Here is an 18,768-nt window from a genome sequence, read left to right on the forward strand (position 1 = left end):
GAGCTCGGGAGAGGCGAACTGAGTTACTCAGTACGCTCTTATCGTACTGAGTAAACCCAGTTGGGCCCACCGCGAATGCGTGTGGTTTATCCACGCCGTTCATTCGTTTTTCCAGATCATTTTATAGGTTCAACCCAAAATTGATACATATACAAAGCTCAACTGGACCATACCACTGGAAAAAGTGGAAGTATTGATTTCAACCGTTGAAAACTTTCTAAGGTCCCCAATGATGTTTGCTTGTCATCCAACCTGTGCATAAGATAAGAAAGACATGGATGAAGGGAAAACACAAATATCAGCTTGATCTAATACTCCTGTTGTTCCCAAGAAATTTCAACGGTAGATGTTCAATTCATACTGTTTCCAATGGTGTGGTCCATTTGAGTTTTTTATATGATCCATATTTTGGATTAAGCCTAAAATTATGTGTTAAAAGAGATGGAAGGAGTGGATATAATGTATGAATGACCCTGGGGCCAACGGAGTTTACTCAGTACGCTTACCGTACTGAGTTACTCAGTACACAATCCGTTTCCCAACCTGTGCCGAGCTCGGGAGAGGCGACTCAATCCGCGTCCTTTTGACGCGCAGGTGTTTACACGCTCCACACATGCGCATATGAAACGAGAGAGCGGATTGGTTCGGTGAGGCCGTGACCGTGGGGCCCACCTTGATGTATTCGTTGTATATCCGCGCCGTTCATCTATTTTTCTGCTGATTTTAGGGCATGAGCCCAAAAATGAAGCAGATCAAAATCTCAGTGGACCGCACCACAGGAAACAACTGGTGATTTTAGGGCCAGAATAGATTTGGATCGAGCTGATATTTGTGTTTTATCTTCATCCAGGTCCACGTGACCTTGTCAAACAGGTTGGATGCAAATCAACATTAAGGTGGGCCCTTGGAAGTTTTTAATTGTGAGCCTTCAATCACCGCTGTTCCTGCTGTGTGATACACGTGAGATTTGGATCTGCTTCATTTTTGGATTATATTTCAAAATTGAGTTGGAAAAACGATGGACGGTGTGGATATACAGCATATACATCAAGGTGGCCCTACGGTCACGGCCTCAGAGAATCCGCTCACATCTGGAAAAGTTGTGGACATCTGAACCGTGCATAAAGTGGGATTCACGTGAAGATGACCTGGAGCCAAATAACGAAAGGCAATTCATCATGCGGGCGACACGCGTCCGTTGAATGAGAACCGTAGGATCATTTTCCATTTCTTTAGTCTGTTCGTTGTTTCCGCGCAGGATCTCCAACTTGTTAAGTAAGTCTACTCGCGGCTTTTGCACCAGTGGGTCCCACCGCGTAGATTAGACGGAAGCGGATTAGGTGCGGCCCGGCGTCACCTAATACGGTGCAGCCCCGACTGTGAGGCCCATCTTCATGCATGTATTGTATATCTACACCGTCCATCAGTTTTTCCATTTCACTTTAGGGCAGTAGATAAAATATAAGGCAGATATAATTCTCAGGTGGACCCTACTATAGGAAAGAGTGTTGATTGAGCGTCCACCATTAAAAACTTCCCAGGGACCATTGTAATGTTTCAATAATGTTTATTTACCATCCAAGCTATTGATAAGGTTATTTAAACATGGATGGCGGGTTAACACAAATATCAGCTTGATAGAAAGAATTTATAGCCCACAACTAACTTTAATATTCACTCACCACTTTTTCCTATGGTATGGTCACCTTAGATATTGATCTGCTTCAAATTTTTGGGTTCATGCCCTAAAATTATCTTTGAAAACGGATGAACGGTATATATATATATCAACGTGGGCCCCACGATCAGGGTCGTACAGTGTTGGGTATGGCCGGGGCCGCACCTAATCTGCTCCGAGATTAGATGCTCCACGTGTCGCTCGGCTTTTTCTTTTTTCTTTTTTTCTTTTCCTTTCTAAAAGATTTGCCGAGTGCACACTCGTGCAGAGCCATACCATCCACATGAAAGCAGACTTAGCAATATGGCAAACGTGTGTAAGATCTGAGCTTCTCGTCAGGTGTACCAAAATGCTTAAATATTCTGGCCTAAAAACAAGGACATTTCATTGTTAGAGTAAACTACAATCTACAAAGCAAATGTACGGCTGAAACAGATTTGTATGTGAGAGCGGATTAGGTGAGACCCTGGATCCACCGAGGTGGGTGGGACCACTGTGATTTAATTGACTAAATCCACGCCGTCCATCCCTATTTAAAGCTCATTTTAGACAATGATCCAAAACATGAAGCAGATCCAAATCTCAGGTGTACCATAATACAGGAAACAGTGGTAATGAATATTAAAAACTTCTCATGGGGCCACAAAAGTTTTGGATCAAGCTGATAGTGGTTGGATGGAAAATAAACATTCCGGTGACCCCTACGAAGTTTTTAATGGTTGGATGGAAAATAAACATTCCGGTAACCCCTGTGAAGCTTTTAATGGTGGGGATTCAATCACTATTGTTTCCTGTGTTATTGTCTATATAAGATTTGGATCTGCTTCAATTTTGGCATCATACCTGAAATGAGCTTTCAAAACGGTTGGACGGTATGGATTTAAGGAACATGCATCATTGTGAGCCCCATAGTCGAGGGTCCTACCCAGATCGGTTGATCCGGGGTCTCACCTAATCCGCTCCTTTCAGACCTTTGTATGCAATGGGGTGCTGATAACAGTTGTGAACCCTTTGATGCTTAAGTCAGAAAATAAACGCGGGTTGAAAATACTCCAGTTTGGATTTTTGTCCCGTATCTCCGTTCAATTACAGTGGGCGTACTTTTAGGATTCATCAGTCCGTGTTGAGATTTGTGTATCTTGTGGGATTCGTGGGAATCGTTGGATAATCTTATCTGGGTATAAATCTTCTCTCGAATTTATCATCAAGCTCACCCCTATCAGCCTGAATTTTGGGCAAAACCATATTAAACATGTTCTCTTATTTTAAGTTCAAATTTTGTCCAAGATCCTCACCCTGAACTGGTTATGGTCAATTTGCTCAGTTTGAGAAATGACTCTTATAATTGAACTCTATCCTTAGACAGTTCAGTTCAGTTCGGAGAATATCTCTCAGTTCAAAGAACCATATTAACCATATCTTCCTTGTTATATTTTTTGTGTGGTGGAATAGTTTGAGGCTAGGATTATTCAATAAATATTATTTTGGAACAGTAACTTACTAAATGCCTATCCCAAAATTTGGTTAATTTAAGTTTTTTTTATTTTTTATTTTTATTTTTACACATGCACTCAGACCCCACACACTCACCCCATAGTAGAATTTCACCACATATGGGTACTCAAGCCCTTGACCAGGTGTTGAAACTCCTGAAAGTATACCATCGAAGCAAGAGTAAGGACCCAGGTTTGAGTTAACTTAAGCATGTGTATCATTCTTAACCACTTGAGTATCAAGCTTCATATGCAGCAAGAGTATATCAAATAACTTCTCATCTTTTCCTTTTTCTTTTGGGATTTTTCCATATCCTTGCTTGCCTTTTTTACTATTGACAGAAAATCTCTCACTTTTGCAACTGCTTATACCATATGCTCCTCATTGACCATGATGTTATTACCGCTGGACTCCTCATCATTTTACCACTGCCGAAGGACAGTGTTGCGCTCCCTTTCACCGCACCCTTTCGTAGGAAGTTCCTGCTTTGGGAAGCTAAGTGGGGCCATCATGATGTTTGTGATAAATCCACTCCTTATCATTTTTTAAGCTCATCTCAGGACATGAAACCAAAAATGAGATAACCTAAAACTTAAGATAAAACACACGAGTGGAAACAATGGGGATTGAATGAGTTGAAATAAAGTTTTGTACCAGGCTAAGTTTTTTAACGTTTTCAGTTCATCCTCCCAATCGAAACTTTGGAAGGTCCCAACGAAACTTTGGACGGTTTCAACGATAGGTATTTCTTTTCCATTCTTCCCTTTCGTGTGGCCTCCTTGAGTGTTGGATCAAGGCCATTTTTAGTTTCATGTCTGCAAATAAGCTGCAAAATTGGATTAATGGGGTGGATTTATCACAGACATCATGGTGGGGTCCACCTAGATTCTTGTGCCAAAGCCTTTGGCAGGCAATTTGCGTACCCTTTTACCCTCATTTCAGCCGGTTCATCTATTGCATGAGGTTAAATGGAATCCACATTAAACGTTTGTGCATGAAGATTGCAATCCATATGCATGTTACTAATTGCATGGACGTCTCTTTTGAACTAACATCCATCGTGCACATGGTAAATAATCACACACATATCTAGCCATGAATTTAGCTGATAAGCCTATACAGTTGACATTTTCTTTGTACTTTTAACTATTGTTTATTAAGGCCACCTAACAGATAGATAACATTGATTTATCAGTGTTGTACTTAGCTTGATGCTGATCCACGCTAATGCCGTGATTTAGACGGAATAAACTGCATAGCATAGAACACAGGATGTTTATAACAAATTCTGATGCAGGGATGAACGTGATGAGGTCGATCACTGTCTTCCTCAAGGATAATTACTCCAAATCCACCTAGCTTCTTTGATTAATTGATAGATGAATTAAATGAGCCTACCACCCTTTAAATAGGGATACCAACACTTAAATAAGTTTAGGAATTAAACTATAATTAAAACTCTCTAAAATCCGCAACTTACTATAAATACCACCAACAGATCAAGAGTTATAATCAAACTAAAACTTACTATTTATAGTAAACATGGAATTCAACCGTTGATATGATGGAATCTTGCAAATTCAGCATGGACAACTTGATAGGTTCGTTAGCTAAAGTAGATCTTCTTACACCAAAATCATGTGGTACGTTGAGTAACACATTGTGGTTTGCGAGATATGCATGTTTTAAGGTTCTGACGGTCTCAATGACTTTTGCCTTTGATTGGGCCTTCTCTGATCCATCTTAGACATGAAAGTGTCTATCTATTTTTTGAGCTCATATTAGATAATAGACTAAAAAATGAGGTAGTCCAGAAACCCAATTGGGCACCACATGGCAGGAAATAGTGAGATTGAATGGCCACGGTTGAAACAACTCAGGGCTATCTTAGGGATTTGCCTAAGCTAGGAAAAACAGATGAATGGGTAGATTTCTCATGGACATCAAGGTGGGCATATGTACGGTCAGAGTTACACCCTAGAGCAATGGTTGTTCAACTATAGGTGGGGTCCATGATGTGCGTAACAAATCCACTTAAACAGTGGAAATAAAACGCTCACCATTGAAACATTCGTGGAGCCACATGGTTTTTTTTTTAATTTTTTGACAAGTCCACCCGTCCCATCTGTTTTGCCACTTATTTTATGGCATGGATCCAAAAATGAGAAGGGTAGCAGGCTCCGGCGGGCCACACAACAGGAAATAGTGGAATTGAAAAATCTTGGGGCCATGGTAGAGCCTTGAGCTTTGGATCTGCCTCATTTCTTGAACTGTACCATAAAATGAGCTGGGGAAAATAGATGAACATGATGCATTTTTCACAAATCAAACGTAACGAGGGGAGATTGTCGAGTGCAGTAAAGGGTAGTTTTGCCAATACCAAAATACAAAACCCGGTCGTATAGGTAACTAACAGCAAGCGGTTAATTGTCTAACTGTGAAAGCTATGAGCGGGTTTTGGAAAATAGTTTAAACAGGTGGTTTTCTGTCCATAGCTGAAAAGCAGCTATCCATAGGAAGAAAATTCTTTTTCTTTTTTCCTCGGCAACTTTTGAATTTTGATGCGATGGTGACTTGTACACGTAATGGAAAAAGGAAATATGGGCCACCTGGTATGGACCGGAATCCTCTACAATATCTGAGATCTAGTGACATCCACTTCGTCCATCACATGCCGCGGCCAGAAAATAAAATGAGGCAGATCCAAATCACAGGTGGACCACAACACAGTTAATAGTGCTGATTGAATGCCCACCATTCAGAAAATAAAATGAAGCAGATCCAAATCTCAGGTGGCCCATACCACAGTTAATAGTGGTGATTGAAGGCCCACCATTAAAAACTTCTTGAGGGCTACAAAAGTTTGAGATCAAGTTGATATTTGTGTTCTCTCTTCATCCAGGTCTGTATACCCTAATCAAAGGTTGGATGGCAAATAAACATTAAAGTGGACCTTAGGGAGTTTTAAATGGCTCCCTTCATCTAGGTCTGTGTGCTCTAACGGATAGGTTGGATGGCAAATAAACATTACAATGGTCCCAGGGAGTTCTAAATGGCGGGCATTCAATTACCACTGTTTTCCTGTGGAGTGATCCTCTCGAGGTTTGCACATAAATGCATGCCATGCATCATATAATTTCTCATAATCAAATGACCCATGTAACACAAGTGGAACCACGCAATTTCATCCGTTGGGTCAACTACGTTTCTAGAACTACGACCCCCATGGTATTTCAGAGAGAGATGGGGTGTCAATGGGCCGAGCTTGGGCTGAAGTATCAGCCTGAGGGCTTGGCTTGAGCTTAAAAAATCAAGCCTGTTTTGAAATTGGGCCAGGCTTGGATGTAAATGTGCAAAAGCCCTTAAGCCCGGCCCAGGGCGTTAGGTTTTTCAAATTATTTATTTATTTTTTTAATATGATTTTTCCACATAGCTACTGCGTTTTCTGTTATGGACCATAAACCTCCTGCTTTTAAACTATTTCCGAAATCCCGCTTATACTTCTCACCCTTAGGGCCTGTCTGATAGTCATTAAACCGCCCGCTGTTAGGAATCTTACGAATTGGTTTTTGTATTGACAAAATTGCCCTTACTTTAAGGCAGTTGGCAACCTTGGCTCAATAAGTCAAGATTATTAAAGTGCAAACTCTCTCCCTGACCTTACGTGGAGCCCACCCATCCACCCACTGACCTTGATGTTTATGAGAAATCCACCCCGTCCATCTGTTTTTGCAGCTCATTTTAGGGCATAAGCTAAAAATGAGGCAGATCCAAGGCTCAAAGTAGGCCACAACATGGCTCCTAAGATATTTCAATGGTAGGCATTCTTTCCCACTATTTCCTGTGGTGTGGCTTACAGCGGTACGGTCATTTGGCAAAGGTGAACGCATGAGAAGGGGTCAAACAGTAGTAAATGCATTCAGGCAAGGATAAAACAGGCTTTTCAGCAGTTGACGGCTCAATCCTCTATCTCTCTGCAACAACACCCCTCTGATTCCAGCCCGGGCTCTGGCTGGGCCCAGCATAAGCATGCTAGGCTAGACTCTGGCTTCATGGGTGTTGCTGAATAGTCTGGGCTGGGCATGGACAGAGCTTGGCCCAGCCCTAACCCAGAGCTGGGCATGGACGATGCAATGGATGGCACAGATCAAAAGATCCTTGTCATTGACCATCTGTACTTTTCTTGATTGAGCATTTAACTGGTACTGTATTTTCTATCTTAACCATCTATTTCTTGTACGCATAGTAAAGGAATAGGATTCTCTCAATCCCAATAGTTTTTTTGGTGAATGGACATGAACGCTACACTATCGACAGTTCGGACATTGAATTAGAAACCCAACCTTCTACCAACAGAAAACCCATAACTGTATTAATTGAAAACCCAAACTGTATTGTACAAACTTCAGTCCATCAAGAGTTATAAAATTGCTTTTTATCATTTGGGTCATTCATCTTTATTCAATCAAATGCTTGCAACTTAATTGGTTTAATGAGCAGATTGGGCCTGATTTTCTCGTAGGTTTGCACAGATCGAATGGACCATGCAAGTGGCATGTTGGGGGTTGTATGTGAAAGTTTCCGTTCAGATCATTCCTCGTTCAAATTCGAATTTATTATTTACAAGTAGTATGTGAAAGTTTCCGTTCAGATCATTCCTCGTTCAAATTCGAATTTATTATTTACAAAATGCAAACACCCAGATCCATATAGCTCAAGTGGTAGACTGAGTGAAAGATACCTCATTTCAACAATACACACACACACACACACACACACACACACACACACACAAATGCAAAATAATTTATTGTAAGAGTGGTTTGACATAAAGATTTTATAGAAATAGTTCATATGAAGTCTTCGTATAAGAAAATCCACTTCCTATAAATAATAAATGATCTAGTGCACTCAATCCAATCGATAGGTAGCTTATCTAATCTATCCGTAATTTGGCCTTCTCTTTTGTAGCCACCCATTCTACAAGCCCAGACATTGCCATGGGCGATAGTGATAATCCACAGGGAAGATTCTCTATAGGAGTTTTCAGACCATATCATTCATTCGGCTGTAGTTAGGAAAGAGAAATAATTATGAGGACGAGAGAAAAATTACCTCACCAGATGATGGATCCATAAGATACATTCAAAACACTAACACAACCAACCACTATTATAGATTATGTCTTATTATAACTACTGGGCTCGGAGATCCATAATATGTACATTACCCCACACCATGCTTGCAATAGATAAGAGCTACGACTAGAAATCAAGAGAAACCAATCATCAACGACGGCAAATCATTTATTAATCCCGTTTCCTTTTAGAACTTAAAAGGGTGAAGAGGGTACCCGATTATTGTCCTAGTGCTTGTGGTCTGGATCCTTGATGATGGTCACAGCGCACAATGCATTCGTCAGAACATAGTTTGTGACACTCCCCAACAAAATCCTGTGAAGAAAACCCCCAAGAAAAGGAAAATTCTCAATGATAAATACTTCAATTAAAACAAACACACAATAAATCAGTCAAGAACAAAGAAATTCTAATCTTAACAACCATATTATTCACCACATTTTCTGCGATCGATAAGAAAAACCTTGGATCTAAATGTTAGAGGTTTGCTGGCCCTTTAAGCGCAGCACACATGGAATGTCTGGACAGTGCATTAGGTGTGGCCCCAACCACAAAGAAGACCTACTGCAGCGGCCCACACATTTTCATCATCACCATAGCCTTGTCATGGCTATTTTGGGGTGGGGCTGCTATCAAGAATCTTCGTGAATTTTAAATACTTGAGCTTTGCTAATCCCATGTTTATGTACAAATTAGCCAATGCACACGCCACCACATATACAAGCGTGGAGGTCAGGTGCAATATCCAGGCGATCAATCAAAAGGGTGCCACTATGCAGATTTCCTTATTCCAAGAATCAGGTCAGTCCACTAACGAGGGGGGCCGATGCTCACCTATGTAATTGTTTCATGTAATCTCCACCTAGAAGCAATTCAACAACAGGTCCCGAGCCAGGGTAAAGAAGTGATGGTGAATGGCTAGTTGTAGAAACTTTTCCAAACAATCATTAGAATTCGTGTTTTGTATATGATTGGTGAAACACGATTCATAAAGCGAACCATAATGATAATGACAACTGCGGATTATATTTCGTTTATAAAATTCCATTAAGAACAGAGAGACAACAATATTGTAATGGAGGTATTAGCACCCAAATGGTGGGAAGGCCTAGATATGCCCTCCATAACAAGCAAATCTGACTCCGAGTAACCCACTATCTAAAGGAGTTACTTGTCAGGAAAAACCAAAAAAAGGAACAAAACACTATCTAAGAATCCTACTCAACTCTATGACCTCTTCCATCAAATTTACTAGCCTTCGTGGAAAATCATACCACTCTTCAGTCATCTATAGCATTTGAGGAATCACCTGCTGCTATAAACGGATTCAAGAAACTACACAGGTTCTTTCCTCCAAAATAAAGGATCGTAATCTGTTTAGTTGGAGTTGCAAATCCTAATCCACCCCAAAAACATCCATCCCTCCCTCCTGTCATGATGACGAGAAATCCCATTCACTATAGAGAGGGCCCCAGATTTAGAAAGGAACTCCCATCAAAATTAAGCTCTAAGAAACCAAAACAAAGTGATGGCCCACCTAGAGATTGTCCCTGAAACTTCAATCAACCCTCTTAGAAGCTCATCTCTTCTTAACTTGGCAAATTCTTTATGAACCAACAGCCAGAACACATTCCCTTCTTACTCTCCCCAGATATCTCATAAGGTTGAGAAAATCCAAAATGCCCTTAGACGTTAGATTGGTTTTCTTACAAGTGTTAATAGATTGAGTATTTACAACTCTCTTGTATCCCGAAGTGCCTAACTCTTTCGGTATTTATCTAGACGGCCACAAAAGGTCCCCACCCACTACACTGCAGCACCCATGAAAGTTACATGAATACATCCATTCCCAAAATGCTCACGTTGATAACGTTTAAAAATTGTAACCAAACATAAGTGTGAGGTTTGCTTAGCTTTACATCCTTGTAGGGCCTTGCCCGCCCACATGCAAGCACACCTGACTTGAGGGTGTCCCCACCCCATTTTAAGTCAAGACTAGTCCTTGCAAATGCAAGCAATCACCCACAAACCACGTGCATTGTAGGGAGCAAATCCACGTCACTAGCCATTCACCCAAACCCTGTGCATCTAGACACTACAAGTTATAGTATAACCAATCCGAGTGTGTCCCCGCATCCCACATGCTACTTCACTCGAGCCCGGTGTGAAAATGCCCTTGCATTAATCACCCCGGTGAGGAGTCTCGTGCTCTGATACCAATTTGATGCAGGATTATTAGCCACTTGCTCTAAAAGCTCAAACTGTTAGAGAGTAGTGAATCAATTCCCTTTATCTCATAGCTCAGGCCTCACATCTCATGGGTTAGGATGTCGGCCAAACCCTCCTCGTAGGCTCCACTTCACATGGGCCTACCTCTCACAAGCCACCTGCTTCACACGGGCCGCCCACCCCGAGTGTGTCCCCACATACCACGGGCTACCTCACTCGAGTGCGGTGTGAAAATGCCCCTGCATTAACAGTACAATCAACCAGTCCAGACCGTTTGTTATGTGCATCACGCGTTCATGGGCTACGAAGCAAAAATAACACCAGCCGATCATCGGATCCATCTGTAAGTTGTCCTCTCTTTTCAATAGCCAACCTCTAAGCCATGGTTCGGGTGGTCATGATTGCTTAATTTATTGTGATTCTTTAGAAACATAAGCGATCCACCATGTACCCCAACAAATAGATGGTTCAAATCATTGATTGGACATTTGTTACATAAATGATCAAGACGGTTCATTTCTATGCCATTGATGATCAAATGGTTATAATCGCCAGATCGGTGTGACTCTTACACGATAAGCTATGAAATGTATGCTGCAACTAATGAACAGTCCAGATCTATCGATTGGATGGTTTAAGCGTCCTAATACAACTATGAGCATTATAATCTCTCAAACAAAAATACCATTAAAGTTTTTTTTTTTTTTCTTTCTTTCTTACCTTTTAATCTGCCCAAGCCCTCTGCTTCCCATCACCAGAGAATCCAACTTCGTATCTTCAACAGCTTCGCATAGCTTCTCTCTCGGATCTCCCCAATACACCTTTGTTAGGATCGTCACCTACAAATACATAAGAAAATTTTTTATTTTTTTTTAAAAAAAAAATCCAAAATCAAAAACGAAAAACCCATTAATCCAACATGAAATTTGAAAAAACCCAACTCAAAAAAGAAAAAATACAGACCTCTTTCTGTCTAGAAACAGTATCCAACAGATCCAAAACCTCCACATCTATTTCAATATCGTACTGCTTCAACACCTCCGGCTCTCGGTACTCCGTCAACGGAATCAGAGCTACAAACGCATAATCCAACGGCTGAGGATAAAAGAGAAGAAACCCATTCCTATTTTTCAATGAACGGATGAGATCGAGTGGAGGAATAGCAACTTACGTGATCCGGTTTTCAGCCAGAGCTGGTTTTTGTTCTCATCAGCCTTCCCGGGCTTGACATGAAAGACGATCAGCGTATCGCCCTTGTCGAGCAGGTTGTCGATGGCCCATTTGAGAGCAAGCTTGCTACTCTTCGAGAAATCAACGGCTACGCCTATCTTCCTGTCTCCTGGCATTTTCTTTCAACGGTCTGGATTTGATCAACGAAGGAGAGAGAAGATCGGAAACGAAAAAATAAAAGGAACAGATAACTTCCGTTTCCGAGCAGAAGTAATGGTATCGAATAAACCTAAAATCAGACGCAGGTAGACTCCAGTGATAGTAGACTTCTATTTTGAAATTGGTGGTGATTCATCCTTCTCAAGTGGCATTCATGTCAGGATATCCTGACCATCCGTATTGTGCATGGATCATACCTCGAAAATCAAATCGATAGTAAAATCCTAACCATTCATTGGATGGTTATAAGTAAGATTGTGAGCAGTCGAAATCGAAAAAAATAAAAACATTAAAAGTGACGCCTATCTTCTTCTCAGTTTAATTTTGATACATCCATTAATGATTGGGTGATTTGGGCGATCTGGATTATCGTACAACTATTTCATGCATACGATGGCGGAATCACCACCATTTTTAAATGGTAGTAAACTATTACAGGAGTTTGCGTGGGTGTGGCGATACACGCGGGAAGCGGATTGCGTCCTGCCCCCACCTTGACAATAATCCGTCCAGGCAAGGCGGCTCTTCGCCCAACGTGATGTATATGTTTTATCTAAACTGTCCATCCATTTTCAACGATCATTTTATTGTAATAAACCAAAAATCGGGAAGATAAAAATCTCAAGTAGACCATAGAATGTGAATTTAAACGATCACCATTAAAAAAGTATTAGGATCCGTAGAAGTTTTGGATCAAGATAATATTTATGTTTTCCATTCATCCATATTTCTATATCTCTGTAACCTTATGAACAGGTTGGATGACAAATAAACATCATGTTGGATTCTATGAAGGTTTCAATGGTGAGAATTATTATGAAAGATGTTTCTTGTGTTATGGTCGATTTGAAATTAGATATACCTAATTTTTGGTCTGAATTATTAAAATGATCTATAAAAAATGGATAAACGGGGTGGATGAAACCCATGTATCACCGTTGACCACACAGAGCACCTGCATGGACCATTTTCTATCCAGGCGGGGGCAGGACGCAATCCGCTTCCATGTGTAAAAGCATGCGAATCGGTGTCAGAATTCAGTGTAAGAAATCTTACTGTGCATTACGGTGCAAGTTACTCTACGTAGCCCACGTGGTCCCACCTATGATGATCGATGACCATCGGATTGGATGGCCCCTGTTGGACTGAAAAAAAATCACCATGGTCAGATGACCCGAACCATGACCTTAATCAGACGGTTGTTATCATACGATCGAGTTAGTATTGGAGCATGTGTAATCTACTATCCCTTGGGCGAGAGGGGATTGGCTACTCCACCTGCTATAGGGCTGTACATCGAGCCGAGTGGAGTCGATGTGGGCCAAGCTTGGCTTGACTCGCCCATGCTATGCTTGTATTCAAGATCGAGTTGAGCTTGCCCTTGAGCTTAACATTGAAGCTTAGCTTGTTTGTCAAAACTTCTGAGTCAACCTAGTGGTTCGAGTTGAGTCAAGTTTACCCTAGTAGGGTAAAGGAAAGAAAAAAATAGGAAATGGGGACGGATAGGGTTGATAGAATTTTTTAGTAAAAACTTTTAAGTTTTAACTTTAAAAAAATAATTTAAATATATATATTATATATATTTAATATTATTATAATATATATTATTAAAATATATTACTACAGCCGAGTCGAGTTCAAGTCGAGTCGAGTTGAAATACACTATAGTTGAACTTAGCTTGAATTCAACTCGAGTTTTAGTAAACAAGTTTGACTCGCCTTGAGTCGGCCTTTCAAGCCAAGTCAATCCGAGTTGAGTCAAGCGAGCTTTTTGAGCTAGCTTGACTCATGTACAGCCCTACCCTGCGATTAGCCCGGTGGCTGGTGGTCAGTGCTCTGTGAGACCATACATCCATGATGTATGTGTTTCATCCATTTCGTTTATCCATTTTTATAGATTATTTTGAGGCTTGATTCCTAAAATTATAGGGATATAAATATTAGGTAAAATACACAAGAAGAAAACAATAGTGATTAGATATCCACCATTAAAATCCCCCTAAAGCCCACTGTACTGTTTATTTGACATTCAATATGTTGATTAGGTCATACAGACCCAGATGAAGGGAAAAAAAAATAATAATAATATTAGCTTGATCCAAAACTTTTATGGCCCCTAAAAAGTTTTTAATGATCCACGTTTATTCAACATTGTTTCTTATAATGTGGTCCACTTGATATTGTTATATACCTCATTTTTGGTATCATGCCATAAAATGATCTGAAAAAATAAATGGACAAAATGGATGAAACACATACATCATGGTGGGTCCCATAGAGCATCGACCACCAGCCAATGGAGTAGCCAATGGTCTCCAGGGGGCCGTGGTGATGTATGAGTTTTATACACACGGATGCATCAGTTTTGCCCTAGGCTACAAGTCCAAAAATAGCCATACCTAATGCTCACATGGACCACAATGCATGAATCAACGGTGATAATAACACTTATCGTGTGCGCGTGTAAAAAAAAAATAAAAATAAAATAAAAAACACTTATCGTTGAAACTGTCTTTGGGCCCACCGTGATGGTTAATTGCCATCCAACCTCTTTATAATGTCAGACGGATCTAAACCAAGGGAAAACAAATATCATCTTGATCCAAAACTTCTGTGGCCCACCAGAGTTTTTCAAAAATACCTGTTTAATCCCCACTGTGTGGTCCGTCCAACGGGGACTTAGATCTGGCTCATTTTGAGCTTAGACCCTAAAAAATGATGTGTCAAAGTGACCAGTGTGGATATAACATATACACGAGGGTCCCCGCCCCCCAGAGACCATGTTTGTTCCCGGCGCGGTTTGGGTTGATCCCCAGATCCACCGACACTGTGATGTATATGCATTACATCCACACCGTCCATTCATTTTGAAAGCTCATTTTAAGACATGATTCCAAAAATAAAGAAGATCCACTGGTCCAGCCGAAACAGTAGTGATTGAATCCCTGCCATTAAAAACTTCATGGAGCCACTGGTATGTTAATTTGCCATCCAAGAAGTAGTGATTGAATCCCCGCCGTTAAAAACTTCATGGGGCCACTGGTACGTTAATTTGCCATCCAACCAGTAGTGATTGAATCCCCGCCATTAAAAACTTCATGGATCCACTTGTATGTTAATTTGCTATCCAAGAAGTAGTGATTGAATCCCCACCATTAAAAACTTCATAGGGCCACTGGTATGTTAATTTGCCATCCAACCAGTAGTGATTGAATCCCGCCGTTAAAAACTTCATGGGCCACTAGTATATTAATTTTCCATCCAACCTGTTGATAAGGTCAGGAAGACATGGATGAAGAGACTATGCAAATATCAGCTTGATCCAAAACTTTTGTTACCCGCTCTCATTTGTTAGCAATTTTTTTGGGTGTATTTTCTTACCCTAAGCTAATAATGCTATGTGAGGCTAATGTCAACTTTGATTATTATGCAGTTGCATCAAAGCCTTTATCTGCTGCACTGCCTCTTCATGGGTGTAATTTTAAATATGGGTATTGCTCGTCTGAAAAATCTTTTGTGGATTTTTTCCGGGTTAGCAATTCTTTTGTCATTTGAGTGTTGAGGATATTTGTCATCCATTCTAGATAAACATAATTTATAGAAAATTATACTTATGACATTAATTTTCATTTTTGACAGAGTCAACTGTTTAATGGAATAATGTCATTTCAGGCAAGAGCTCCAGTAACATATCATATAAAAAGAAAAGGTCGTTGATGTGTTTATATATGCTTTTAATTGCAATATTATGAATGAAGAAGTAAATGAACAATATTGTAGAGTTCTTCTCATACTCTGGAGAGGTATTGAATGAGACTTGGCTACCGCAGCGGGCAGGATTATTTGATTTTCATGATAACAACTCCCTCAATGATAATGAGGACATCCAAATTGACGAGGCCATTGCAAGTTTTGAAGTGATTTAGGCAGAGTTTGGATATATATTTTTTTTAATCTTCTAATTTTATTTTATTTTTTATTTTTTTTGTTAATTTTGGAACTACTTGATGTAAATTTTTTTACGGGTATATTTATTTATGAATGTAATTTTTATTCTCATAACATTATAAATCTGATTTTTTATCTTTTATATATATATATAGAAAATGAGTAGGGATCTAATCCGTAAGACTTGCTACTAGTCTCCATAAATGGTACGGGCTAATGTGTGGACCATACAACTAAAATGAGGTGATGCACTGGATGATCATGGTGGGTTTTACTTAAACATCCCAATAAGACACTAATTCTTGAAATTAAATTTCATGATTTTTATGCAAAAGTCACTGAAAAGTGAACCATACGCATGAATATAAAAATTCTTAAGTGTGTACCACAATGATGTTTATGTAAAATCCATTCTAATCAAGAGGTGCGCCACTCTATTTTAATTGTAGGCCCCAAAATTTGTCCTGTCCATGATTCATGAGGGCTACACGGAGGAAAACAATATATAGGGCAACGCTCACCCTCTGAATTGTCTCCCTTTAAGTGGCCCACTTGAATCATGGATATGCATCTCTTCTTCTTCTTCTTTTTTGTCTCAATGTGTAGACTTTAGCTTGGCATCAAATGGTTGGAGTGGATTTCATATAATTTTCTTAGTAGGCTATAAAAAAATTAGTAGGTGCACGTCTCCCAACTATTTTCCTTTGTATGGCTCACTTGTATCACATGCATGGTTGGTTTTTTTAGCCCCGTGACTAAATGAGATGACACGCCTAGTAATCAGGCAAATTTCTCTTCAACATCCTGTTTGGTCCACTAATTTTTAAACTTGGAGTGGGCTGAAATAGTGTCTACTTTATGTGCTTTTAAAATTGATAAATAAGTGGTAAACAGAATCTATTTACCTAACCCTGCACCCTTCCAAATCCGGCCACCTTTTGATATTATATTCCATTCTCATTGAACCAATGCTTCCAAACAATTATTATATTTTGTTTCAAAATTTATATAAAAAATAGAATTTCAAATATTTCAATTTTCCTATTTATTTGAAATATTTGTTACTTTTGAATTGTGAGTTTAGTTTCACAACTTTTTGCCCTGGGACTTGAGCCCCATTCAGGGGACGTGTACTCGCACTTGCAGCTTTTCGTTTTAAATAAGAGAGATGTGACCGTTCTGTTGGTCACACTGTTGGGTTTAAACCTATCACAGAGAAAGCTGGTGATTGCTCATCACTTCCAATAGATCCCGTCAATTACTCACCAGCCAACAGAATGTCAACTCATTCTAAACAAGGATGATTCATAAACATCTTAGGAATACTCCAGCTCACTATACTCTATCCTTTTGTAATCAATCAAATCTTACAAAATAGGAAACTCTAATGTAACGTGCATAGTTGTAGCATAGCTGTAAATTGATACTCATTTCTTTATAAACAGAACATCCTACTCCTTGACAATAATCCAGGTAGAGAGAATTCAAACATCTTCTATGTTCATATGGTATCAGAGCAAACATCCTAAACCTGTTCTCTGTTACAATTTTATTTTTTTCCTTCCTCTATTTTCTTATCAAAATGAGTGTAACAATCCTAAATTTTGGTGCATTAAAAAAAATTAAAATAAATATTTAAAGATTTTATTTTTAAATAATAAATAAGAATAAGTTAATAGTTGAATTGGTAAAGATATTCTTAGTTGAGAAAGAGGTTTATGGATCAATTCTTAAAGTAGTAATAATAATTTTTGAGAATATTCTTTAAAAAGGGATACGGAAGGTTTCTGCATTAAAGAGAGAGAGAAAGAGGAAGCCCTAAAGGAAAAGGAAGAAAAAATTCTAAAAAGCCTCGATCAAGTAAGTTCTAATCATTAGATCTTTTTAATTTTTTATTATGTTATTAATTTCTTCTTAATCTATATAATGGATGGTGTGGATCATCCACACGATCATTGTATAGGTGTGTAGAGACAATTTTAATAAAGTGATGCTTTTATGATTTCAAATCTAGTTAGTAAAATTTTAGTAAAATTTTATGAATAAATTGAATGGATGGAATTTGATTGTGTTAAGATAGATCTATACGGATCATATGATCCCTAAAGCTAAAATATATAAGGGCCTTAATTTTCATAATAATCTAACCATTAGATGAGCCACACTAGTCAAATCTATAAATATTTAATAAGGAATCTTAGATTTTTGCGCAAGTGTTGGTATCACTTGGCGTATAAGGTTGAGATGGGTCATTGGTGTATATATGGTTAAATCCACACCATTCATCCATTGTGTAGAGGCAAAATATAACTAGACCTCAAGAATCTGAATAATCTAATCATCCGATGGGCCACCTCAATCAAATAATTTCCGATCAATTTTATTATCTTAAAAAGGAAATAAAAGATAGAAATATAAAATAAAAATTTTAATTATTTGATCATTTTGGATTTGGCCACCTAGGATGTTAATCAAAGGTGGGCCCCGCCATGTAATAAAAATATATGAATAATAGTATCGTTGATATAATTGATAGGACCTTAGAATTCAAACCAACATAATTACCCTGCAGAGTCTATACTATCAGATTCAGGTGAGTAACCCAACTTGTCTCATAATTCATTAAAATTAAAATAAATTGTTTGTAATTGTTTGATTGATTGATATACTGATTTGAGTATTTTGTTATGATAATTATACGCTAAATTTATATATAAATATTCTGATCAAGACAACTATTCCAAATATAAAAATATACATTTATATATCATCTATCATTCATTGCATTACATAATGCATGGTCGATCCTAGGGGCCCTCCCTAGAAGAAATGTCGATCCTCGTATAGCATTACCAGATGCGTGCTATGCCCAAGCGTACCGAAAGGTGAAAG

The 18,768-nt window shown here is 39.0% G+C and overlaps 1 protein-coding gene across 1 annotated transcript; it reads right to left on the reverse strand.

The window, feature by feature from the left end:
- Window positions 1–8,326: 8,326 nt before the first annotated feature.
- Window positions 8,327–11,984, reverse strand: LOC131243862 (universal stress protein PHOS32-like). The gene is made up of 4 exons (XM_058243481.1): window positions 11,711–11,984; window positions 11,503–11,612; window positions 11,260–11,378; window positions 8,327–8,625 (listed from the first exon to the last, which is right to left on the reverse strand). The coding sequence occupies exons 1-4, from the start codon at window positions 11,883–11,885 to the stop codon at window positions 8,538–8,540; spliced, it is 492 nt and encodes a 163-aa protein (XP_058099464.1). The 5' UTR covers window positions 11,886–11,984; the 3' UTR covers window positions 8,327–8,537.
- Between the last annotated feature and the right edge of the window lie 6,784 nt (window positions 11,985–18,768).

The sequence above is a fragment of the Magnolia sinica genome, chromosome 4 (assembly GCF_029962835.1).
Source record: "Magnolia sinica isolate HGM2019 chromosome 4, MsV1, whole genome shotgun sequence".
In the NCBI taxonomy this organism is placed as follows: Eukaryota; Viridiplantae; Streptophyta; class Magnoliopsida; order Magnoliales; family Magnoliaceae; genus Magnolia; species Magnolia sinica.